Genomic DNA, 22639 nt, shown 5'->3' with positions numbered 1-22639 from the left:
TTCTTGGTTTACTCTTTGTTGTAAATAGCTACCGTCTGATAGTGTCTGGTATTGTGTAATCTTGACACAGTTTTTGTGAATTTCATATTTATTTTAGGATTACATTTTGGCACTTGTCTCAGTGACTTTGTACGTGTCATCATAAGGTTTTGTTCTCTTCTGTTTGTTTCTAAAAATCGTAACTGTGTGTCCTTGTGCACCACCTGTCAGTCATGACAGGCAAATCATGGTGGTTGCAGGAATGCACATGCAACAGTTACTCTTAGACTGGTTTTGTACAGTAATAATCACACTTCAACCAGCCTTTAGATACTGACAAGTTATGCTTAGTAATGATGTTGCTGTGGTTAACTGATTGCACTCAGTGTAAGCATAGTAGGGTGTTTTTACTATTTTCTATGTTTCAATACTTTTATAAACAAATTTATGTTTTTAAATATTGTGAGGTTTTCACATTAACTGGAATGCCATTTTTATGTTTGTTTCCAAAGAATTCGGGATGGTTGCTAGTTAACCAAAAGTAGTTACCACCCAGTTGTTATGTTTTACAGTGATAATGGCCATTAAAATTAATAACAGCTTTAGTTGATTCTCAATATCTTTCTTAAAAGACAGTTGCAGTATTTATTTCATGTTCACTTCACATAGGTCATTGGCTATTTTAATAGATTATTATTTGGAGTGCAGCACCTTAAATTTCAAAAGCTTGCCATTAATCAAACAATTATGACAACCGCGATTTTTATATATATTTTAACATCGCGTTTCGAGAGACAATGCTCTCATCATCAGGTTGTAAAATCTATATAAAATATATATAAAAATCGCGGTTGAATGCTAAATGTGATAACCAGTATAACGACAACTGCTACCTCGACTCCATAATGGATTATATCAATTATGACAACATGTGCCCCAATGCTTGAAACATTATTACTTCAGCCTGTTCACAACCACAGAATCTCTGGACTGTCATTCAGTCTATGGTGAGCCATTTCATATTCCTTGGATTATCCTCAAGAAATTAAATGTGGGTCTTGTGTGTATAATTATACAAATTTATTAATTTTTGTGGTTTACTGTCACAGAGATACTGTGGCCACATGAGATGGAGCACTAGAGTTTATTTTTTATGCTGAAGATGAGAAATGGCTTCAGTCTTGCTAAATAAAATATCCTGGTAATTATCTGACATTACCATGGCTGACAAGAAAAGACCAGTTCACAAGCTTTCATACTTGGATTTGAGACCAAACACTTATTATCACAAATCCAGAATATTATCATTTTTGTGCAACACCGCTTGGTAAGAACTGAATGGTTTTCTCTTCCAGAGCTTGCTTACAATGTGTCTCATATGAAAGTAGGGAGTTACACCATTTCTTTTAATAGCTGTTGTTCCCCGGTGTGCAAGAGCATGGACATGTGCAGCATAAGAAAAGTATTTTAAACGAGATTCCTCTTATACTAAGACTATTTCATGTTAAAAATGTATTTATTTTTTGAGAAACACTAATCAAACATCCTGTAAAGTCAGGTTAGGTGGTTGGTTGAGTGGACTAAACAGTGAGGTCATCAATACCATCGGATTAGGGAAGGAAGTCGGCCATGCCCTTTCACAGGAACCATCCCAGCATTTACTTGAAGCGATTTAGGGAAATCACGAAAAACCAAAGCCACGGATGGCGAGATGGAGGTTTGAACCGTCATCGTCCTGAATGTGAGTTCAATGTGTAACCATTGCACCACCTTGCTTGGTAGTAAAATCAGGCTGTTGCAGCTTGACTGCCCACTTCCACGTGCCCATCTGCCCAAGAGCAAGGGTGAGCAAACAGACTGTGTGCAGTCAACACTTCACACACAATTATACCATCTAGTGAGTTTATCACAACTTACGAAATATGTAGTCTTAACTTTTTTTGTCCCCAACCCAGGACATATTTTGAAATCAGTTAACAGTCTTTAACAGTTTACTGAAACATTAAACTTTATTTATTTAGTTGTATTTTTCACTAGACATAACAATAATTGCCTTGGTTTTGGTTCTAGCAGATGGAAATTTTGGGTTGTATAACTTTTTAAACAGTTTAAATGTGCAGCCTGATGTTTTGAAACTGAGTTCATGTCAAGCAATGTAGTACAAAAATGTAGCCTCTTTACCAGCACATTCTATATCACAATTCCCAGTTTTGGCTTTATAAAAAATCTCATATGTATGCCAAAGAAATAGCACTCCTATGTTTAGCTGTTTTCATATGGTCTTTAATATCACCCTTTTCTTTACATGCAGCAGAAAATTCTACAGTACATATTGTGCAATAAACATGTATATCGCTATTGTCATCACACAATTTCAAAAATTTGTATTCCTGTTGCAGATTAACATTAAAGACAATTTCTTTTGCCCACTGCTGAACAACAAGACAAAACATGAATAGAGATAACACGATAAAAACCATGCAGATGACTTACTGCACAAACGAAAACAACAGAAACACATTGTCATTGATGTATTACCAAATGACTAATAGCAAGTGAAAAGTTGTGGTGAAACTGGTTGCCACACCTCCACATCATGTCAGTGTTTGCTCAATGGTTGGATGAGAGAGGCACAGCCGTAAGAGAATGTTTAAAAATGCTATTTCAAACATGTACGTCTAAAAGTAGATGAAAAAATCCCTCACCAGTCATGAAATTCTCAAACCCCAGACGGCACTAAAAACCACAGCTGTCTGGACTAATCCCAGACGTATGGTAAGCCTACAAATATGATTACAACAGTACATATTTAACAGAAAAAAAGGAGAACCTAGCACTTCATGTGGCTTGTGGAACTTTTTACTCACAAGTGACAAAATATTTTGTCTCAGATCCCCTGTTGTAGCAAATCACAGAATCCTCGTCACTGTCTAATTGTGAAACTAGGTCTATTTGCAGATTTTATCCTTTATATCATAAAAAAGCTGATCCATAGATCTGATTTCAGCGGCATTTCTTTGCAGCTTGGGAAACAATTTTACATTTACGTCATGACACCATCACAATAATTTATGCTGCTGTAATTCCAGAACTTCTGCAGAGTGCAATCTTATAAATCAATCACTTTTTTTGTTGACAACCTTGACTAGAACATATGACCTATACCCTAAACTGTAGATTATTATTGTTTTCTGTAATCTTTGAAAATAGTGTCTTTAGTACTCAGCTTGTAATATATCTCTCTTTGAGTTTGGAATAATGAGTTGTAACAGCTATGGATTGCGTTTTATATGGTATTGTATTTATATCAGAAAAAATAATTTTAGTTCATTTGAGTTTATGGAGCAATTGTACAAATATATGATGATTGGAGTTGATTTGAAGATAATGCATTCATGACTCATCACTGTACAACTTTGTAAGTACTGATTTTCAACATGTGCTGCTTTTGTCTGTGTATGCTACATATGGTTTTTTTTTCCAGTGTCTACATTTTGTAGTCCTCCACTGGAGATGGTTATTTAACTTTACCTGGTAGAATAAGGGTGTATTTGTACAGCTGATGACGCAGAGATGCATTTCTTCAAAAACTTCTAAATGCATTCCCAAAGGTGCAACTGGAAATGGACTGCTGAACAATTTCAGTTTATTTTCTAGACTGTGTGAGTCCTGAATCATTGTCTGAAAACTCTGTTGAAACTGCAATGAAACATGTCAGTAGGTAATTGAAAAAATATAGAAAAGTTACATTTCCTATACCAAGATACCTTCTAATAGGCATAGTTTGTCCATGAATACATCAACTTGATTCCCTCTGGAGCTGCTGGTGGTAGCAGCTGTGTGCACATGAGGTGTGTGTGTGTGTGTGTGTGTGTGTTTTTTTCCTTTGATGAAGAAGGCTTTGGCTGAAAGCTATTATGTGTGACAGTCTTTCCATTGAGCCTGTCTGCAACTCAACGGAAACCTCACACACGATCTATTCTTTTCCTAATATTGTTGGCAATTCTAACCTGGCGTTTCCATTGTTCGAATGCATTACCTTTATAGCATACGTTAATAATCATTAGAGCCTTCCCTTGAAGTGTCATGTTAGTTACTTAAATGACTCATATCAGACAGAAAGGATGTGTACAAATGGTGGAACAAGAGAAGAATGCAGTGCAATAGGTCCATCTCGTGGGTAACCAACAGCCTGTGCCAGCCCTGAGGGACACCAGTGCCACACAGAACAGAGATGAAACAGGTTCCCCTAAACTCCATCCAAACAGGTCTCGAAAGACCCAATGGTACTGATCTACTGCCATTTCATCCTCAGTCGATAGGCGTCACTCGTTGTGGATATGGAGAGATGTGTGGTCACTCTCTCAGTCGTCGTCAGTATTCATGACTGGAGCAATTACCTAATGATCAAGCAGCTCCTCAATTGATTCTGCCCTAAGCGGACACAAAATATACATCCTTCATCTTTCATCCTGCATCTGGTATACAAATAATATGAAATCATGAACAATTTGATTTATGACAATTGTATGCAAATCAAAAATTTCTTGTGCAGTTTACAACTGAACAAACTGACTCAATAAACATGCAAAATATGAAGAACAAGTGTAATAATACTTACTTGGAAAAAGCAATACTTTAACATGGCAACTGACCACCTCCTTTATAAAATTTACTTGTCTTCATGGATAAGCTTCATGCTCAAAAATAAACAAAGTTGTTTGGTATGTCGATTTGTGTATGTTTTTGTATCATTTTCATTCCACTTTTCTCACGTAATTCGAGACCTATTTATCTTACCTGGACTTCTAATTTGTAATATGACTTTTTAAACCCTCAAGTGGGTTCAACATTTTTCATAACATGAGCAGGTGTGTGGAGTACTTTGTACACATGTAAGGAATAGCTGCCTTTATGTTAGCAAGAAAAAGATGTATGAGCAAAATCACAGTTTAATATTAGTTTAACCAAACAATGATAAAATAAACTTATCTAATATAAGCTAAAGCACTGTGTCATTAATCAATAATGAAATAAACTCTCATATAGCACTCTGTTGCGATGGATAGGTATTTACCCCTCAGTAATGACCCATTCAGAGCATGAAACAGAATAGTTGCATCAGATCCCAGCCAACTGTTTATTTGATTACTAATTATATCAAACAGAACTGCTTCATTCTGGGATTGTGCTGCCAGCTTGTAATATGGGTCATTTTCTTGCATAGATAGTAAATTTTTTTCTCAGTAGTTTGCTGTTTATTTTATATTACTGATCTTCACTTGGATGTATGACAACACAATTCACCACTGTGTTGGTTGAAGAGATAATGAAGGAAAAGGTATGGGCTGAAAATTCTGAAACAACAATACAACGGTGCAAAACAATTTTATTTGTGGTGGGCGCACTTTATACACAGCCGCACCTACTCAAGGGTTAAACCATTTTTTTTGGTTAATTTTGACCTCAGAGAAATATTTCTGGTACATTTATTTTAATAAATGAACATCCAAAATACAAAACTGTATGATACAGCTTCACCTTAAAGTTCAATTATATTAAGTCCATGACAGTTCTTACTTCACATCATGTATCGCATCTATTAAAATCTTTACATGTGCTGGATCAACATCAGGATATATTCCATGCCCAAGATTTGCTATATATTTAGTCTTCCCAAAATTTTGTACCATTTCTGATGCCAGTCTTTTCAGCTGTTCTGGAGGGGAATATAGAGCACATGGATCCAAATTCCCTTGGAGTGTTACAGTTCCCCCTGTTCTGTTTCTTGCCTCCGTGGGATCTACAGTCCAATCGATACCTACCACATCATAACCACTTCCAGAAAGCTCCTCCAGAGCATAATGTGCACCTTTAGCAAATATTGTCATTGGAATGTTGCCTACACCAACACTAGAACAGCCAGTTTTTACTCTTTTACAGATATCACGAATATAAGGAAGAGCAAATTTACAGAACAGGTCAGGACCTAGGTATTCAGCATTTGATTCAAAGAGTTGCAACAACTGAGCACCAGCAGCAGCCTGCATTATCATATAATCAACAACAGCATCAGTTAAGATAGTTAATAATTTCTTGCTGGCATCTGGATATTTATATAACCACGCTTTTGCCTTTGAAAGTGTCTTTGATCCACCACCTTCAATCATGTATGCCATCAAAGTCCAAGGGGCCCCAGAAAAGCCGATAAGAGGAACTTTTCCTTCCAACTTGTGACGCGTCAGTGTGATTGCTTCTGCAACGTAGCCAAGTTTCTCATTTACATTAACTGGCACTTCAAGTTTGGTAATGTCTTCGGGTTCAACCAGAGGTTCCAAAACGGGGCCCACACTAGGTTTCATTTCAACATGCACTCCTAAAGCTTGAGGAATTACCAAGATATCAGAAAATATTATGCATGCATCAAGATCAAATCTCTGTATAGGTTGAATAGACACTTCTGCTGCTAGAGCTGGAGTTTGACACATCGTGAAAAAGTCATACTTTTGACGAAGATCACGAAATTCTGGGAGATATCTGCCTGCCTGTCTCATTATCCATACTGGAATCTTGTCCACTTCCTCACCACGAGCTGCTCTTAAAAGCCTGTCATTCTTTAAAGCTGGAAAGTTCATTTTGATATTGGAAAGTCACACCTGAAAAAGATAATAATAAACATTACTTTTGAATACATTATGGGAGTGACAGTGATCAATGTGTTACAAATATTTACTATTAAAAACAGTCTTGATCACAATTTATTTATTATGGTGACTGGTTTTGACCACTACTGTGATCATCTTCAGACCAATGAGTAAGAACCTCCTTCTGCTGGAGAATCAAGTAGTGATTCTCCAGCAGAAGGAGGTTCTTACTCATTGGTCTGAAGATGATCACAGTAGTGGTCAAAACCAGTCACCATAATAAATAAATTGTGATCAAGACTGTTTTTGATAGTAAATATTGATAAAAAACCATTACTGCTTACTCTTCACTGCATACTGATTAAAAATTATTATTATTATTATTATTATTATTATGTTACAGGATTATAAGCAGAAAATAAGATCTCATGACTGGAGAGTCATAACTGCACAAGTATCTCAATACCTAAATTTACATTTCTCTGCGTGTTCCCTCGACATTCCTGTTCTACTGATAGATTTATTCTTTATAATATGAAACTGTAATTTTTAATCCAAATCATTAAAGCACAACTGTCATCAACATGGTTTGCATGTAACTGTGTTTTAGTATCCTACAGGATTTAACACAACCTTTGATTGTTCTTAGTTGCGAACTGCCTTACCAAAGTGACCTACAACTTAATGTGGACTTGAACATGCAACAACTTGACAAATTTTGTACACAGATTCTCTTTATAGATTAAAAATTATTCGTTTGTGGTAAAAGTACCATCTCAACAGCAACAGGAAAATTAGAAATGGAATATTAACTTAAATACAGTGAAGACTGGATAAAAAACGAATCATATACTTGGTAAGAAATAAATCAGAGTGAGACAGCATTGTCACTTGGCTGCATTCCAAAATACCATTTATTCCACATATTTTAACCAAACCAACTCCAAAACTATTTTTATTGGATTTTGTGATTAATCTCATACTTTTTAGTCTCATCATTAAGAACTTAATTTTGGTACAACTTAATTTTGTAACAACTTCGAAAAATTATTCTTATTTTTCTTAAGCCTGTATGTATGTGTTTACATATTTTTGTCTATTACACACATTTATATACCAGATTGATTTCTTTGTAAAACATTCATCCTTTAGTTAATGAGATTACTTGTATGCAATGAAGAAAAACTCTACTAGAAGCCTCTACTAACTCCAATAGTGTTATATGTAATAGCATTTACTAATTAATATGTTATTTGGAATATGATTTTATATACAACATAATAATCATTAATTTATTGTCCAGCATGAAGAACATGATGGTGTAAGTTCTGAAACTGCAGTTACTTACTTTAGTGTTTCACAGGTAGTTTTGTACAATAAACGTTAATGATGCAGAACAAGTCATTTTACATTCACAGACATTTTATGTCACTTAGGAAGTGATAAAAAAATTGTTGTTGCAGCCTTGTGCACCCATGTTTGTGCTAAAGACAACCTTAATGTGCAGCAATGAATGTGATTTTTAATTAAATGGAATCAAATAACAGCACCAGCTGCTCTTTAATTTCTAATCAACACAACCGATTTTGTCCACCAAGGCCATTTTTCAATGGTTATGAATCAGTTGTTGTGTGTGGAGCTGTTATTTGACTCCAAATACAAATCACTGTTGCCCCTAATTTTAGGAAAACATCATGAAACACCATTAAATGCCCAAGCTTGTTTCCAGCACCCTCTTAGTGTTACCTATTTATTACTATTTATTGCAATTATCATAGGCTAATTAGAAATTCCACACGCAGTGTTAAGTGCCACTTGCAAATCTATAGTTATGGGAAGAGGCTCAATATTTACACATGAGGAGTACATGATTGGGTAACACATTTGAATTGGCCCCACTCATTGGATTGTAGAATTCTGCATGAATGTGGATCACACACATATTAGTGCCCGTAGTTCAGCTGACTTCAGAATATGACATTCTGTTACAATGACAAAAGTTGACAGGGTGCTGAAATTTTTGTTACCCTTTTGAAGCAAAAGCTCTTCATTCCAATTAATCAACTTCTGTAGAATTAAGTCAGCCATTAACTGATTCAAAGTCCGTTTGAGGCATTTTAAAAACATGCTTGCTGAATATATTCTTCAAGAACCATACTAACAACAGAGTAAACCTCACCTACCACTAAAATATCTGCCATATACAAAGGCTTAAAACATGAAAAAGCTAACTGGAGAATAAGAAATAATGAAAGGAAAATAGAGTGGATGATTAATAATGACTAATAATGCAAATCCAAAGACTTATCACTATCCCTCCCTCACTCAATGCAGTGCCTATCACCAGTTGAAGTGTTTATCCCAATACTTTCCCAAGTTACAACATAAAGTATTACAGAAAAACTGCAGAAATTGTTCTTGCACAACAGTGACTTAACATTTTTGTATGACCATCCTTCTGATTGGAGGTTTGAGGGACTTCAGCCATTCATTTATGTAATAAAATGGAACACCTACAGCCATCCTTGTGATGTTATTTATTATATGGCTATCAGTTTCGGTGCTTCAGTACACCATCTTCAGGCCTTAACTGACGCAGAGGGGGTTAACTCCAATCAGGTATACTATTGAAGTTACTCCCTCAGCATCAGTTAAGGCCTGAAGATGGTGTACTGAAGCACCAAAACTGGTAGCCATATAATAGATAGCATCATAAGGTTGGCTGTAGGTGTTCCATTTCTGACTTAATGTGCCCCATGCCTTTGATTATCTGGAAATATACTGCAATACACTCCACCAAAACACGAAGCTTACATTACTCCCAATACCGTACTCTCCATCAATCTGTACTCCCCCACCCCTCTCTCCCTGCGCACTCCCTAGGGGGGGCAAAAAAAAAAAAAAAAAAAAAAAAAAAAAACAAAAAAAAACAAGAATTTCAAAGTTTTTGAAGTGTAAGATACAACACAAAAGTAGCCATACATTGTTATAACTTCACACTGCTCAGTAATTTTAAACAAAACTTGGCTATGAGATCAATTTTCCTTCTTTTTAGCACCATCCTTTCTGATTACCATAAGTAAAGCAAAGCTGTCATCAATCTGAAGAGTGGTTTAAACACCACAGTACTTTACTATGCATAGTCCTGTTTGTGGTGGCACGCCTTTGCCATTCTTCGACCACTGATGAAATGACTGACTCAGCCAGTTATAGGGGAAACACACAGTTTAATTTGAATTCCAAATCACAGAGCACCTCCGCATTTTTTGTAACAACCATTGTCAGTGGTGAAAGAAGTGAAAAATCTTAAGACTGACCAGGGACCAAACCTCATGTCTCTGTATCCATATTCTCTCAATTAACTGACTAAACCAAACAATGCAGTGAATTAGTGCTCTCCACATTTGTTTGTTAAAAAACACATTTTCACTTCTGACTTTCTGCCATTTCAGTTCTCTTTGCTACAACTGCCTGATTTCTCAAACTGACAGTTGGCTGCTCAGTCCCATTCTTTTAATATTGACAAATAATCTTAATCTGGATTTATCACTGATCTCTCTCTTGTGTGATGTCCAAGTCAGACTTTAAAATGCCCCTTTTCATTTTCTTGGTCATTGTTAATCAGAACCTTATTTCCCTAACTTTAGTTCACTGATCACTGTTGTTATGAGTGTGTTTTTAAGCTGTATGTGGCAACTGGTACAAGGACCTTGCAAAGTATGACAGAGAAGAAAGAGAGAGAGGGGGGGGGGATGGAAGTGGGAGAGGGAGGAGGGAGGGGAAGGGGGACAAGGGAGAGAGAGAGGGAATGGGAGTGGGTGGGAGAGGAGAGAGAGGAGGGAGGGGGGACAAGGGGGAGAGAGAGGGAGTGGGAGGGGGAGAAGGAGAGGAAGCCACATCAAAGACACTAGGGAGGGAGTTCTTCACCATCTGGCTCACACTACAGGTTTCAGATTTAGAGATGGAGGTCAAACCCCTAAAAGAGACCACAAAAGAAGAGCCAAAAGAGAGGAGGAAAATCAAACAAACCAAAACCACAAAATGAAACTAAGTAAGGAGGATAGCTGGCTGACATAAATAAGAACACCAAGAGAGGGAAAGGTAGTGGAAAAGGGAACTAATATGGACAAGGAAAGAAGAGTTAGGGGAAGCTAAAGCAGTCCAGAAAAGAAGAAAGGCTGCAGTAGAGCTTTATGACTCATGCATACCCACGAAAGAGCTGTGAGCCCCCTGGGGATGATACAAATGGTGATTCTTGTTTTGCACTCACACTGCTCTAGCTTCCAAGACAGTACAGGGAGCAATCAACTCACTGACGACCCTGAAGATCTTTTGGGTCAAGTATGGTTCCGAAAGAACACACAGTAACCTCAAGGAGCTGGAGAATGATCACCGATGAAGAGCAACACAGCTTACAGAACAAGAGGAAATATTGAAGTTCCAGCAGGTAACAGTAATATTCATTGCAGTTCCACTGGATCATCTTATTGAGGGTATTCTGGTTAGAGGTTAAGGGGACGGAGAGACAGGTCACACCCCAGTATAACTGTCTGTCACCAATGGGGGTAGAACACTGTCAATAAACAATAGTTAAGAGTCTGACAGCATAGGGGTATTTGGTGCCTCTTGGTTCACTGGAACTTCCTTCTCCCAAGATTTCTTCTCCTCCTCCTCCTCTTACATGACATTTGGTAGTAAAGATACGCATAAGGGCTTGTCCAGTGTGTATATGAATGGAAGATGAGCAGGCAGCCCTGGGACCCACAGTCCATGGCTCCTTCAGCTACAGGAGGGTATTAGGTCTTTGGTCTGAGGAAAGTCCCCCACTGAGAGGGTTGCTGCAATGGAGCTCTCACCAATAATCGCCAGGGAATAATGATGTTTCTCTAGTTGGGTGTGGAGTGTAGTTCCCTAAGATGGTGCCTCAGGAATCATGATATTACTTACCTTCCTTCTCTCTATCTTTTGGCACTATTGCACCTCATGGTCAAGTTTATTTTTGTGATTACCAGATGTCAATGTCGAGGTAATAAATATACCGATTACTGCAGACAACCTGGCCACAATAACGGTATACTTCATATTTTTTTCCAAGCTTCAAAATACGACAGTCAATTTTTGGCCTTCAGTTCCTGGATTTTGCTTGCCTTGAGTAGGCTAGCAAACTTTGGGGATGGACCAACAAACAACATAGATGTGGTACATTTCTGTGAAGTGGCCATAAATCAGGTTGTATATACACCAAGAAGATGTAAGTCTGAAGTGGTGAATTTTCAGACACTGCACTGAGGGTGGGAAATACGGCTTCACATCACAGAGATAATGCATGATTTTGACTTTTTCACGGACATGAATCTCTCTCAAATGCAAGGATATGTGAATCATTGTGAATTTTATCTGTTGAGCCTTGATGCACGTAACACATAGAGTGGATCCCTCGCCTCTCCAAGTGTTCGCGTAATTCTTCATCCATCTGCAGAGCCAGGTCCAGATGAAATAGCAATTCCTGTACCATCTTGTGGTTCTTATAGTGTGTGATGGCAACAGGTACATCACCAAACATTTACAAGAAAGTAACAGCTGGAAATAGGTAGCGTTTTCCATCTTAACTAAGATGGAACCATTTTGTAATTTGATACAGGAAGAGAGTTTTCTACACGTTTTCAATATTCTTCACAAAAACACTGGTTTAATAGAGAAAAACAATCCTATAGCTGTTCAGATGCACAAGAGGAATTAAGGGAAATAAGCGTCTGCACGTACCTTGGTTCCATTGTCCCCCATGTTGGAACCAAGGATGGAAAGTTCGTAGCATCACGATGATCTGCACTGAATTACAGTCTATCTGAAGAGACCACTGGGGTCACACAGCCACCAGTTGATAACTTGCATCAATTCATGATGCCGCGTACTCCAAACAAGGGCTCTCTCCATGGGCACCACCCACCCATAGCAAAGTCCATCTCACATGATGCCCACTGCCTGAAGTCCTAGTGTTCCAAATGGGCAGGCCCAGGGAAGTGACAGTTCAGACACAATTGTGTGATCCCTGTATGCTCTCTCTCTCTCTCTCTCTCTCTCTCTCTCTCTCTCTCTCTCTCTCTCTCCCCCCCCCCCATGCGCACGCACGCGCACGCACACACACACACACACACACACACACACACACACACACACACACACACACACACAGAGAGAGAGAGAGAGAGAGAGAGAGAGAGAGAGAGAGACCACTGAGTGACCTTCCCAGCACAGCTTGCACTATTTTGCACTATTTGTAAATTTGAAATGGTAGAAGTCAAACCCAGATGTGGGTACTGAAGTTAAATGAAATATGTGGTGTAAAATAAGGGAAGAAAGAGGGAGAAATAAGAATCAATGTCCGACGAGAAAACTCGTTTGTCAGTAGGGAACCTTTCCTAGAGAATAAGTCAGAGAAAAAATATAGCCAGAAAGTAACATTGCATGCAACACAGAAAAGAAAGAAGCACTGCAATGGCTTGGGCATCCATTTTCACCATGCAAGTACTCACAGAAGGGTTGTTGGCCTCATGCAGGGGTTAAAAATTTGTTCTGAAATTAGAATTCATATTTTAAAAGAAGTTACAAAATTATTTCCACGGCAGTCGGAAAGCATTCTACAAACATTTTTTAACTTTTATTTCATTATTTTTGTTTCCTTATGCTTATACTTGATTACAGACATTCACAGCTCCATATGAAATTAAGATGGTTCGAGGCACAGCTTTCTTTCTCATTGGTAGTTTCAGTTTGTAGTATCTTAATAACTGAAACTTCCTGGCAGATTAAAACTGTGTGCCGGACTGAGACTCGAACTCGGGACCTTAGCCTTTCGTGAGCAAGTGCTCTACCATCTGAGCTACCCAAGCACGACTCCGACCCGTCCTCACAGCTTCAATTCTGCCAGTACCTTTTCTCCTACCTTCCAAACTTCACAGAAGCTCTCCTGTGAACCTTGCAGAACTAGCACTCCTGGAAGAAAGGATATTGTGGAGACATGGCTTAGCCACAGCCTGGGGGATGTTTCCAGAATGAGATTTTCACTCTGCAGCGGAATGCCACTGATGTTAAATGACAACTAACACTGCTTACATTTGGTCAGGTTTTGAGTAGATTGTTGTTGCAAACAGTAACAGTCAAATAAATCTCTAGTCACAAATCAACATCACTACATATTTTTCCCAAGTAAAAAAAGTCTGAAATACCACAATTACAGAATTTAAAAATAACACAGTTCAAAACAATTGTCTTAGTAAAAAAAGACAATGTTGGAATTTGTAATGGCAACACTCAAGACAAAATATAAAAACCACTGCTGAACTGACAAATTCAGCTACTCACAATTGCAATACCCAGTCCTGGCCATGTCCACAAAGACAGGATATATTTGGGGTAATTACACTGAAATCAACTAGTGAAAGAGATTTATCTTTGTTGTATGCACAGGTCACACCTAGATAAGAATCTTTTGTACACGATGCTGAATATTTTCTGAAATATGTGGGAACAAAGTTGGATAATTTTTTTACAGGTGAGGCATTAATTTGCAAAGCATTGCTTTCATACAACCAACTCTCATCTAGAAATATCACTTGAAAATCAAAAGAACACTGAAACATAAAATGTTTATTTGCTTCCAGTTTTTTGCAGCTTTACCCTGCAAACTATACTAAAGTGGAAGAAAAAGTATGTTTTATATTATAGTGGTCTTTATTGGTTGCTCAAGATTTTTTCCCAGAAATTCAGGAAGACTGGTACTATCATATGTTGCTGTGGTAATTTTAGTTGTTCCATGCTTTGTATTGTGTAGAAAGCTATTGGCTGCTGTCATAACTAGGCCCTACAGCAAAACATTAGTGTCTTGTGCTCCACATTTCTCTAGGTTTTCCCTGCCAGATGTTTTTTAAGTAGCTCAAATAAATGAAAAGCACTAGGGTCAAAGCCTAAACTGAAACAAGATGAGGCATTAGCTCTCAGTGTACAGCAGTCAGTATCATTCTAGTAATAGACACCCAATTGAGATGAACATTTATGGTCTGACTCCTGTAGATTTGTTTAATCTCGGGCATAAATTAGTACATTCACTATCATATCAGTTTAGAAGCTTGTCAGATATTTTCTTGCCAGTGCACTTCTTATCAAAAAAAGGGTCGACCGAAGCGTCCGATCCCACCCGTCGGCTTTGACCCATGACGTAAGGCTGTTGTGGCGTGTGACGTCACAATGGCGCGGAATTTAGTTTGTGAGAGTGGCGTGTTTGTAGGTGTCGTTTTGATGCGATCAGTGGTGCTCTCTGGTGGTGTGTTAGGTGATGTTTTTGGTTTAGTTTGCAAGTGTGGCGTCGTGTGTGAATTTTGGTAAATTGCTTTTTTATGTCTTTGGTAGGTATGGATATGACTGACAGGGTCAACAGTTTTCGGTTGTCGGCTGCTTTGTCTCTAATAAAATTTCTTCAGCTATTCTAATTTTTGGATGAAGTCGTGAAGTGTTCAGTATGTCGTGAAGAAATGAGGCTAACGTAAAGTTCCGGTGCCTTGACCAGGGACGGCTGTATGTGGAGATGTCGTAAGGATAAGAGGTCAAGGGAAGTGTTCGATCCCAATGTGTGGCTGTGAATGTTGGTATTGGGAGATGTTTTTGAGCTATATAGGTCAAGGGAAGAGTTAGGTCCTAATTTATGGGATCGGGAGCTGCTGTTGAGCTATATAGGTCAAGGGAAGCGTCCAATTCCAGATGATATTGTGTTTAGTGGTATTTGGGGAGTTTTGTGATGTCTGTTTTTTTTTTTTTTTGAGTGGTTTTGTATGGGGGTGGGTGTCTAAATTTTTATATTTATTTTTTCCCCACCCAAAAACCCCCAATTTCACACGCTTGTCCCGTTAGTTTCATTAGGCTTTTTGTGGAACGTGTGTGTGTTGGTTTTTCAATGTATTTTCGTATTTGTGGTCATGTTTACGTAATGACGTCATAGGCACCATATTGGAGTTTTAGCGCATGGTCGTTTCCGCCATATTTGTGATGTCATGGGTGAAAGCAGACGGGTGGAATCGGACGCTTCTGTATTTCCGATTATGTATCATTTCTACTGATGCACCAAACCTTCACACTTTGTGCTCATTCACTACTGCATTTAACAACAACATTCTAACACTCATGTACAGCCATCATTGTAAGGCAGGCTGATATGGGACTCAAAATACATGTGCCAATTAGCACGCCAGCAACAGTATTAAAAGTGCCCACTGCAGACTGATGCCTAGTAGGAGATGTTAATAGCCACCTGACACCAACTAACAAGAGTTCAGTAGCTTCAACATTTACTGTCACTGACAACTAAATTTACTGACAGGATAAATAACCAAGTAAGGATGAACATTCATAATAACTTTAGAAAAGGTTAAAGATGGAGGATATATAAATTAAATGAATAGTGCTCTATATGAAAACCTGTAACCATAATGATTCTCTATGTTGTTATAATAATCAATTTTACTTTTTATGATTTGAAAAATACAGAATCAACAATAGTGGGTACTAGTAACTGTTTGTTTGTTTAGTCAAACATTAACAGTGCAAATAATGAGTAGGAGTGAACACATACTGTAATTAAAGAAAACACATTGTAATTGTCAAAACACACCATGACGATCCCAGGGCCAAATGTATTGGTCTTGACAATATTGGTGGTGGGCGTGACAAGACATCCTGTAAAATGTTACTGAACATCATTCTGATAACTACCTATAACAGATAGTTCAGAACACCCATCATGATGGAAATATGTTAGATCTAATGGTAACAAACGGACCCGACCTGTTCACACAGTCAAAAACTTTCTCTAAATCTACAAATGCTAGAAATGTAAATTTGTCTTTCTTTAACATCTCTTTGAAGATAAGTTGGAGGGTCAGTATTACCTCGCATGTACCTACCTTTCTCCAAAACCCAAACTTATCTTCTCCACTACCTTTTCCACTCATCTGTAACTAATTTGTCCAAATATTCTGCAACCATGACTTGCACCTGCCTTCTTTGGAATTATTACATTCTTTTTGAAGTCTGTTTCATCTGTCTTGTATATCTCACACACCAGGTGGAATAATTTTGTCATGGCAAGCTCTCCCAAGGATGTCACTAATTCTGAGGGAATGTCACCTACATCACAGGCCTTGTTTCAATTAGGTCTTTCTATGCTCTGTCAAATTCTTCTCATAGTACCATATCTCCCACCTCATCTTCACTTTCTTCTTCTTCTCTTTCTACATTATCCTAAAGTTTGTTCCCCTGATATAGACCCTCTATATATTCATTCCACCTTTCAGCTTTTCCTTCTTTGCTTACAAGGGAACCTCTCCATCGCACCCCCCTCAGATTTAGTTATAAGTTGGCACAGTGGATAGGCCTTGAAAAACTGAACAAAGATCAATCGAGAAAACAGGAAGAAGTTGTGTGTAACTATGAAAAAACAAGCAAAATATACAAACTGAGTAGTCCATGTGCAACACAAGCAACATCAAGGAGCGCGTAAGCGTAGTATCGCCGTGGTCCCGTGATTAATGTGAGCAGGTACGGAGCAAGAGGTCCTTGGTTCAAGTCGTCCCTCGAGTGAAAATTTTACTTTCTTTATTTTCGCAAAGTTATGATCTGTCCATTCATTCATTGACGTCACTGTTCACTGTAATAAGTTTAGTGTCTGTGTTTTGCGACCGCACCGCAAAACTGTGCGATTAGTAGACGAAAGGACGTGCCTCTCCAATGGGAACTGAAAACATTTGATCGCAAGGTCATAGGTCAACCGATTCCTCCACAGAAAAACACGTCTGATATATTCTATACGACACTGGTGACGGCATGTGCGTCACATGACAGGAATTTGTTGTCGACCCACCTAACTTGTACACTTGGCGAATGGGTAAAAAGATTCTTCTATCTTGCTCAATTTAGGTTTTCTTGTGGATGTGATAATCACTCCCAAAAAACTGATGAAAAAATAATAGTTTGTCACATAAACTGAAAATAAAAAAATTAAACTTTTCACTCAAGGGAAGACTTGAACCAAGGACCTCTCGTTCCGCAGCTGCTCACGCTAACCACGGGACCACGACGCTCCGGTCCATATACTGTCCTTGATGTTGCTTATCTTACACATGGACTACTCAGTTTATATATTTTGCTCATTTTTTCATAGTTCCACACAACTTCTTTCTGTTTTCTCGATTGATGTGTGTTCAGTTTTTAAAGGCCTATCCACTGTGCCAACTTATAACTAAATCTGAGGGGGGTGCGATGGGGAGGTTCCCTTGTTAGTACTGTCTCGCCATCTGAACTCTTCATATTCACACAGTTGCTTCAATTTCCCCCAAAGTTCTCTCTCCTCTTGCTCCAATTTATGCATACTTATACAGCCTTATATTTGTCCTTTAGCCTAGTCCTGCTTATACATTTTGTACTTTCTGTCAATCTCATTTTTTGATCATCTGCACTGTTTTTCATCTAATTTATTTGCTCTATTTCTATATTCTGTTCCTCTTGTCAATTAAATTCAATGCCCTCTGAGTTATCCAGGTATTTCTACTACACATTCTTTTGTTGCCTGTGTGATTCCTTTGCTGCATTTCTTATTTCATCTCTCAAAGCTACCCATTTGTCTTTTATTGTATGCCTTTACCATTTCCATCCAATGTTGCCTAACGCTTTCTCTGAAACTTCAATTTAACCAGGTCTCCTGAATTTCCTACCTTTTCACAGGTTCTTCAGCTTTGGTCTGCAATTGATAACCAATAAATTATGGTAAAAGCCCACATCTGCCTCTGGAAATGTCTTACAGTTTAAAATCTCTTTTTGAAATCTGTCTTACCCTCACAATCAATCTGAAAGCTTCCCACGTCCCCAGGTCTCTTCCATGTTAACACCCTTCTTTCATGATTCTAAAATCAAGTGTTAGTGACAATTTAATTATGCGTGGGAAAATTCTAGTAGGCAGCTTCCTCTCATTTCTTTTTTCCCAGTCCATGTTATCGTACTATTTTTCCTTCTCTTTTTTTTCCTACTGTCAAACTCCAGTCAACCATCACAAATTTTTATCTCCCTTAACTATTTGAATACTATCATTTATCTCATCACACATTCTGTCAATCTCACTAGTTGGCATACAAACTTGTACCATTGTGGTGGATATTGGTTTCATGTCTATCTTGGTTATAACAATGTGGCTGTTCATAGCAGCATATGCACATTAATATTTTCTTGTTATTTTTAGGCCTACTCCTGCATTAGCCCTGTCTGATTTTGTATTGATAAGCAGAAGTCCTGTTTTTTTACTCCACTAATTCCCAATATAACTTCAATGTATCTATTTCCCTTTTTCACTTCTCTAACCTAGCTACCCAATTAAGGGATCTAACATTCCACACTCTGCCCCCATAGAATGCCAGCTTTCGTTTTCCCGATAACATCCTACTAGGTAGTTACCGCTCCACAATCTGAGTGGGGAGCTATTTTACCTACAGAATATTTTACCCAATATGGTATCATCATCACTAAACAATATAGAAGAACTGCAGGCCCTTAAGAGAAATAAAAGCTGTAGTTCCCATTGTTATTCAGCTGTTCACAGTAACAGCACAATAAAAATGTGTTTGCTTATATTACAAAGGCAGATCAGTTTATAATCTAGACTGTTGTCCCCAAAACTACTGAAAAGGCTGCTGCCTCTGTTCAGAAACTATGGGTTAGTCTGGTATCTCCACAGATACCCCTTCATAGTGGTTGTTATATGTATTGTTGAGGAATGCAAGCCACCCCATCTCGATATGGTCTACAATTCATGAGGGTGAGGTCACTGCAGTACAAAGATAATTTTACTGCAAAAAACTTACTGACATCAACTTTTGTTTGGGAATCAACTACCATACAGTGATTAAGCCATTTTTCATGTACATCCACCTAGGAGTACTATTCCATAAGAAATGCATGGTAAACTTCAGCAGAGTTTAAAACAATATGAAAGTTCTAGGAGACTGACACATTGACTTCTGGGACGTTAGATCATGCAATTTGTTACAGGATTGTTCACAATCGAAAATGGTTGGGCTTTGGGTCATGGTAAAATATATAGCTTTAATCTCTGAAGAAACAGCACTACAACACAGAATCCAATACAGAGGGACAGCTGCATTCTGGTGCCTACTTTACCCTTGTTTGCATTTCTTGAGTGTCATTACTGTAGTTTAGACGTATTATCAAGAATAAACAACGTAAACGATCTGGTGCTTCTGCTTAGACACTCAGCTTTGAATGGCGACAACAATGGAAAATGTAATTCTCACAGATTGGAATTAAAGTGTTAAATTAAGCCTTCAATACCACAATGCATACTCTCAATCAAACTGTTGCCTTCACCAAACCTAGACTCTCTGCTACGCTACAGATCGGTATATTGCCAAAATTAAGATTTCATATTCACATCTGTCAGCTTCATCAACTCACACCCACACTTGTCACCTTTCAACCCGACCTAGATGTTAGGCTACACTAGAGACCAGTTTGTTACCACAACCCACATTCAAACAAATATACTGTGTGTGGTGTTCTCAACAACAGAAGAGTGTAAACCTGAAGGAGATAGGAAGAAGCAAGGGGAAATAGCATGCAACTATGCCAATGTAAACCAGCATTTGCTGATGCAGAATGAAAAATGAAGAAACAGCAAGAGAGCTGCTTAATCCACAATCTTTTATTGTGCACACAAGGTTGGTTTCTGAACAGTTAATGTTCCATCATCTGGTGTAAAAAATAAAATCAATCAACTGAGGTCATCCTCACCCCATTGTTGTCATGGAACCAAAAGGGATGAGGATGACCTCAACAGATTAAGTGATTTCATTTTTTATGCAGATGATGGAACATTAACTTTTCCGAAACCAGTCATGTGTGCACAACAAAAGACTGGATTAAGCACCTGTCCTGCAGTTTCATCATTTTTCAAAATGGACTTATTCAGTTGTGGCTGCCCCATAAGAACAATTCTTTGAGGCAGAATGAGTTACCGGTAACAGTGCAATTTTGTGCAGTCTTTCATAGGAAACTAGGCATACAATTACCTGGGGTAATAGAGCAAAGTCATTAAATACAGAGTAGGTTAACTGTAGATAGCTTTCTCTTAATTCTCCCAAAATCACAACTTTACTGCCATATGAAAAATCAAAATCAGTTTGGATACTAAAATGGCATGATGCCGAGAAGCAGGGTAACAACCATGAGCTATTTATAAATGTCATTATGTCAAAAATCTTGGAAATAGTATAGACTGTAATTGAAGAATTGTAGTAATGGACTAGAAATAAACTATAATGGGCATAATTGGAATAGTATGGTGAAAGCAACTGCCATGCAATTATCCTAGTACAGAAGTAAAGCCATAAGAAATGACATACGTAAATTACATAATTTTACTTACATGACACGTACCAGTATTTTGAAGTAGAAGAAATCAATAACATCAAAATACCATACAATTCGTATGTGATCAGTAAGTGTCCACTAACACCCTATACATATTTGTACTTCGATGCCCACACATCGAGTTTACAGAATTGTCACTCTGAGTAGTAGTTCATGACAGGACAATTAAATAATATCTAATGATACCTGTGTTGACAGCAAAAAGTCTATAGGATTTCAGCACAATTTATCAAACAGAAATTTATTCATTTAAATCCTCGACGCCGTTTGAAGCTTTATTTTACAGAAACAGTTCTGCGCTATCAGAAAAAATAACGAAGTACTTTTATTTACTGAGCAGGAACTATACAAGCACGTCTTAGAACATACGGAAAGTTCGTACTACTGATGCTACATTATCACAAACAACAAAAACATAACCTCAACAAAAACATAACCTCTTACGCGGAGCATCAATCCTCGTTTACACACAGCAAAAAGCTTAAGAAACTATGTACGCCAATTTCGGCGGCACGCAAGTATTTCGTTTACCTGTTCGTTCACAATAGGCACCAAATTCTTGAAATTCGGTAGTAGATGATATTTCAGCTGTTATCAAATAAAGCACATTTGACCTAGTGGGAAAATATTCACATGATGACTACACACAAAACAATAAAAACAGAGGGGGAAAAGATAACAGCTCGATATTAGTCCGCTTCAAATACCTCCCAGCCGTCATGATCAATACATTTATTTTATGTAAACAAACACTAATATGGACTCTGACGTACTGAACAACAGAGATATAAATTAAATATGAACAGCAACCAAGTGGTAATGACGGTTGTGATGATGGTGGAGGGGAAGAAGGAATGTTTTGACATCGAAAGGAATTGCGATAAACGCCACGTGTTTTAGTACGAAGGACGAACTAAGTCCGATTGAGAAATGCGACTTACGGGCAAAGCTTGCGAAAAGCGAGCAGTGAAGTAGAACATCAGCAGACCTTAAAAAAAACTAAAAAATGAGATCTGGACGAACACAGTGCGGTTAGGCTGTGTCCACATACTGGGGGCAACATTGGCGCTCACAGTTTTGGTCTGATGTGTGGGTCGATGAAATAGCATTAAAACCAACATTAGCCGTAATTTTGGTACAGTTCCGTTGCTTGTCGGTATTTCGACCGAATATCACAGGGTGTTGTAGTAAATACAGGTAAGCTGACTCACACTGGCGCCACCGTTGTTTGCTTTGGCTATTTTTCGAAACTCGAGTTTGTTTGTCGCTTGTACTTTCTGGTTGGATATTTGAAAACAGTGTCGCAGGAACTGTGGAGACTCACAAGTTCTTAAGGTTTTGGAACCACAATAACAGCAATGTTGTTGCGGATGCACTGCAAACAAAGAGCTACAGAATTGCTCAGTCTCTTTCGGGAATCATACATGTTCATAAATACATACACATATCTAAAAACATAGATTGATTATTGGTGTAAATATTTCTAAAAATGTTCTGTAACTGTGCTGTGTTTTGTGTACGTTGATGTATTT

The 22639-nt window shown here is 38.0% G+C and overlaps 1 protein-coding gene across 4 annotated transcripts; it reads right to left on the bottom strand.

Annotated features, from left to right (window-relative positions):
* Nucleotides 1-5351: 5351 nt before the first annotated feature.
* LOC126248087 (uroporphyrinogen decarboxylase) lies at nucleotides 5352-22191 on the bottom strand. Of its 4 annotated transcripts, XM_049948746.1 has the most exons (3): nucleotides 21815-21864; nucleotides 21639-21721; nucleotides 5352-6635 (listed from the first exon to the last, which is right to left on the bottom strand). In XM_049948746.1, the coding sequence occupies exon 3, from the start codon at nucleotides 6612-6614 to the stop codon at nucleotides 5556-5558; it is 1059 nt and encodes a 352-aa protein (XP_049804703.1). In that variant the 5' UTR covers nucleotides 6615-6635; nucleotides 21639-21721; nucleotides 21815-21864; the 3' UTR covers nucleotides 5352-5555. The 4 variants fall into 4 exon arrangements, with proteins under 4 accessions (XP_049804703.1, XP_049804705.1, XP_049804707.1 ...); XM_049948748.1 differs by lacking the exons at nucleotides 21639-21721; nucleotides 21815-21864 and adding an exon at nucleotides 22049-22191; XM_049948750.1 differs by lacking the exons at nucleotides 21639-21721; nucleotides 21815-21864 and adding an exon at nucleotides 21114-21245.
* Nucleotides 22192-22639: the final 448 nt, after the last annotated feature.

This window comes from Schistocerca nitens, chromosome 3 (assembly GCF_023898315.1).
Source record: "Schistocerca nitens isolate TAMUIC-IGC-003100 chromosome 3, iqSchNite1.1, whole genome shotgun sequence".
NCBI lineage: Eukaryota > Metazoa > Arthropoda > Insecta > Orthoptera > Acrididae > Schistocerca > Schistocerca nitens.
Note: the sequence above shows the minus strand (reverse complement) of the source record. Positions and strands in the feature narration are given on the sequence as shown.

Excerpts from the sequence above, each read along its gene's own strand:
- LOC126248087 (XM_049948748.1), bottom strand. The coding sequence starts at position 6,614 with ATGAACTTTCCAGCTTTAAAGAATGACAGGCTTTTAAGAGCAGCTCGT.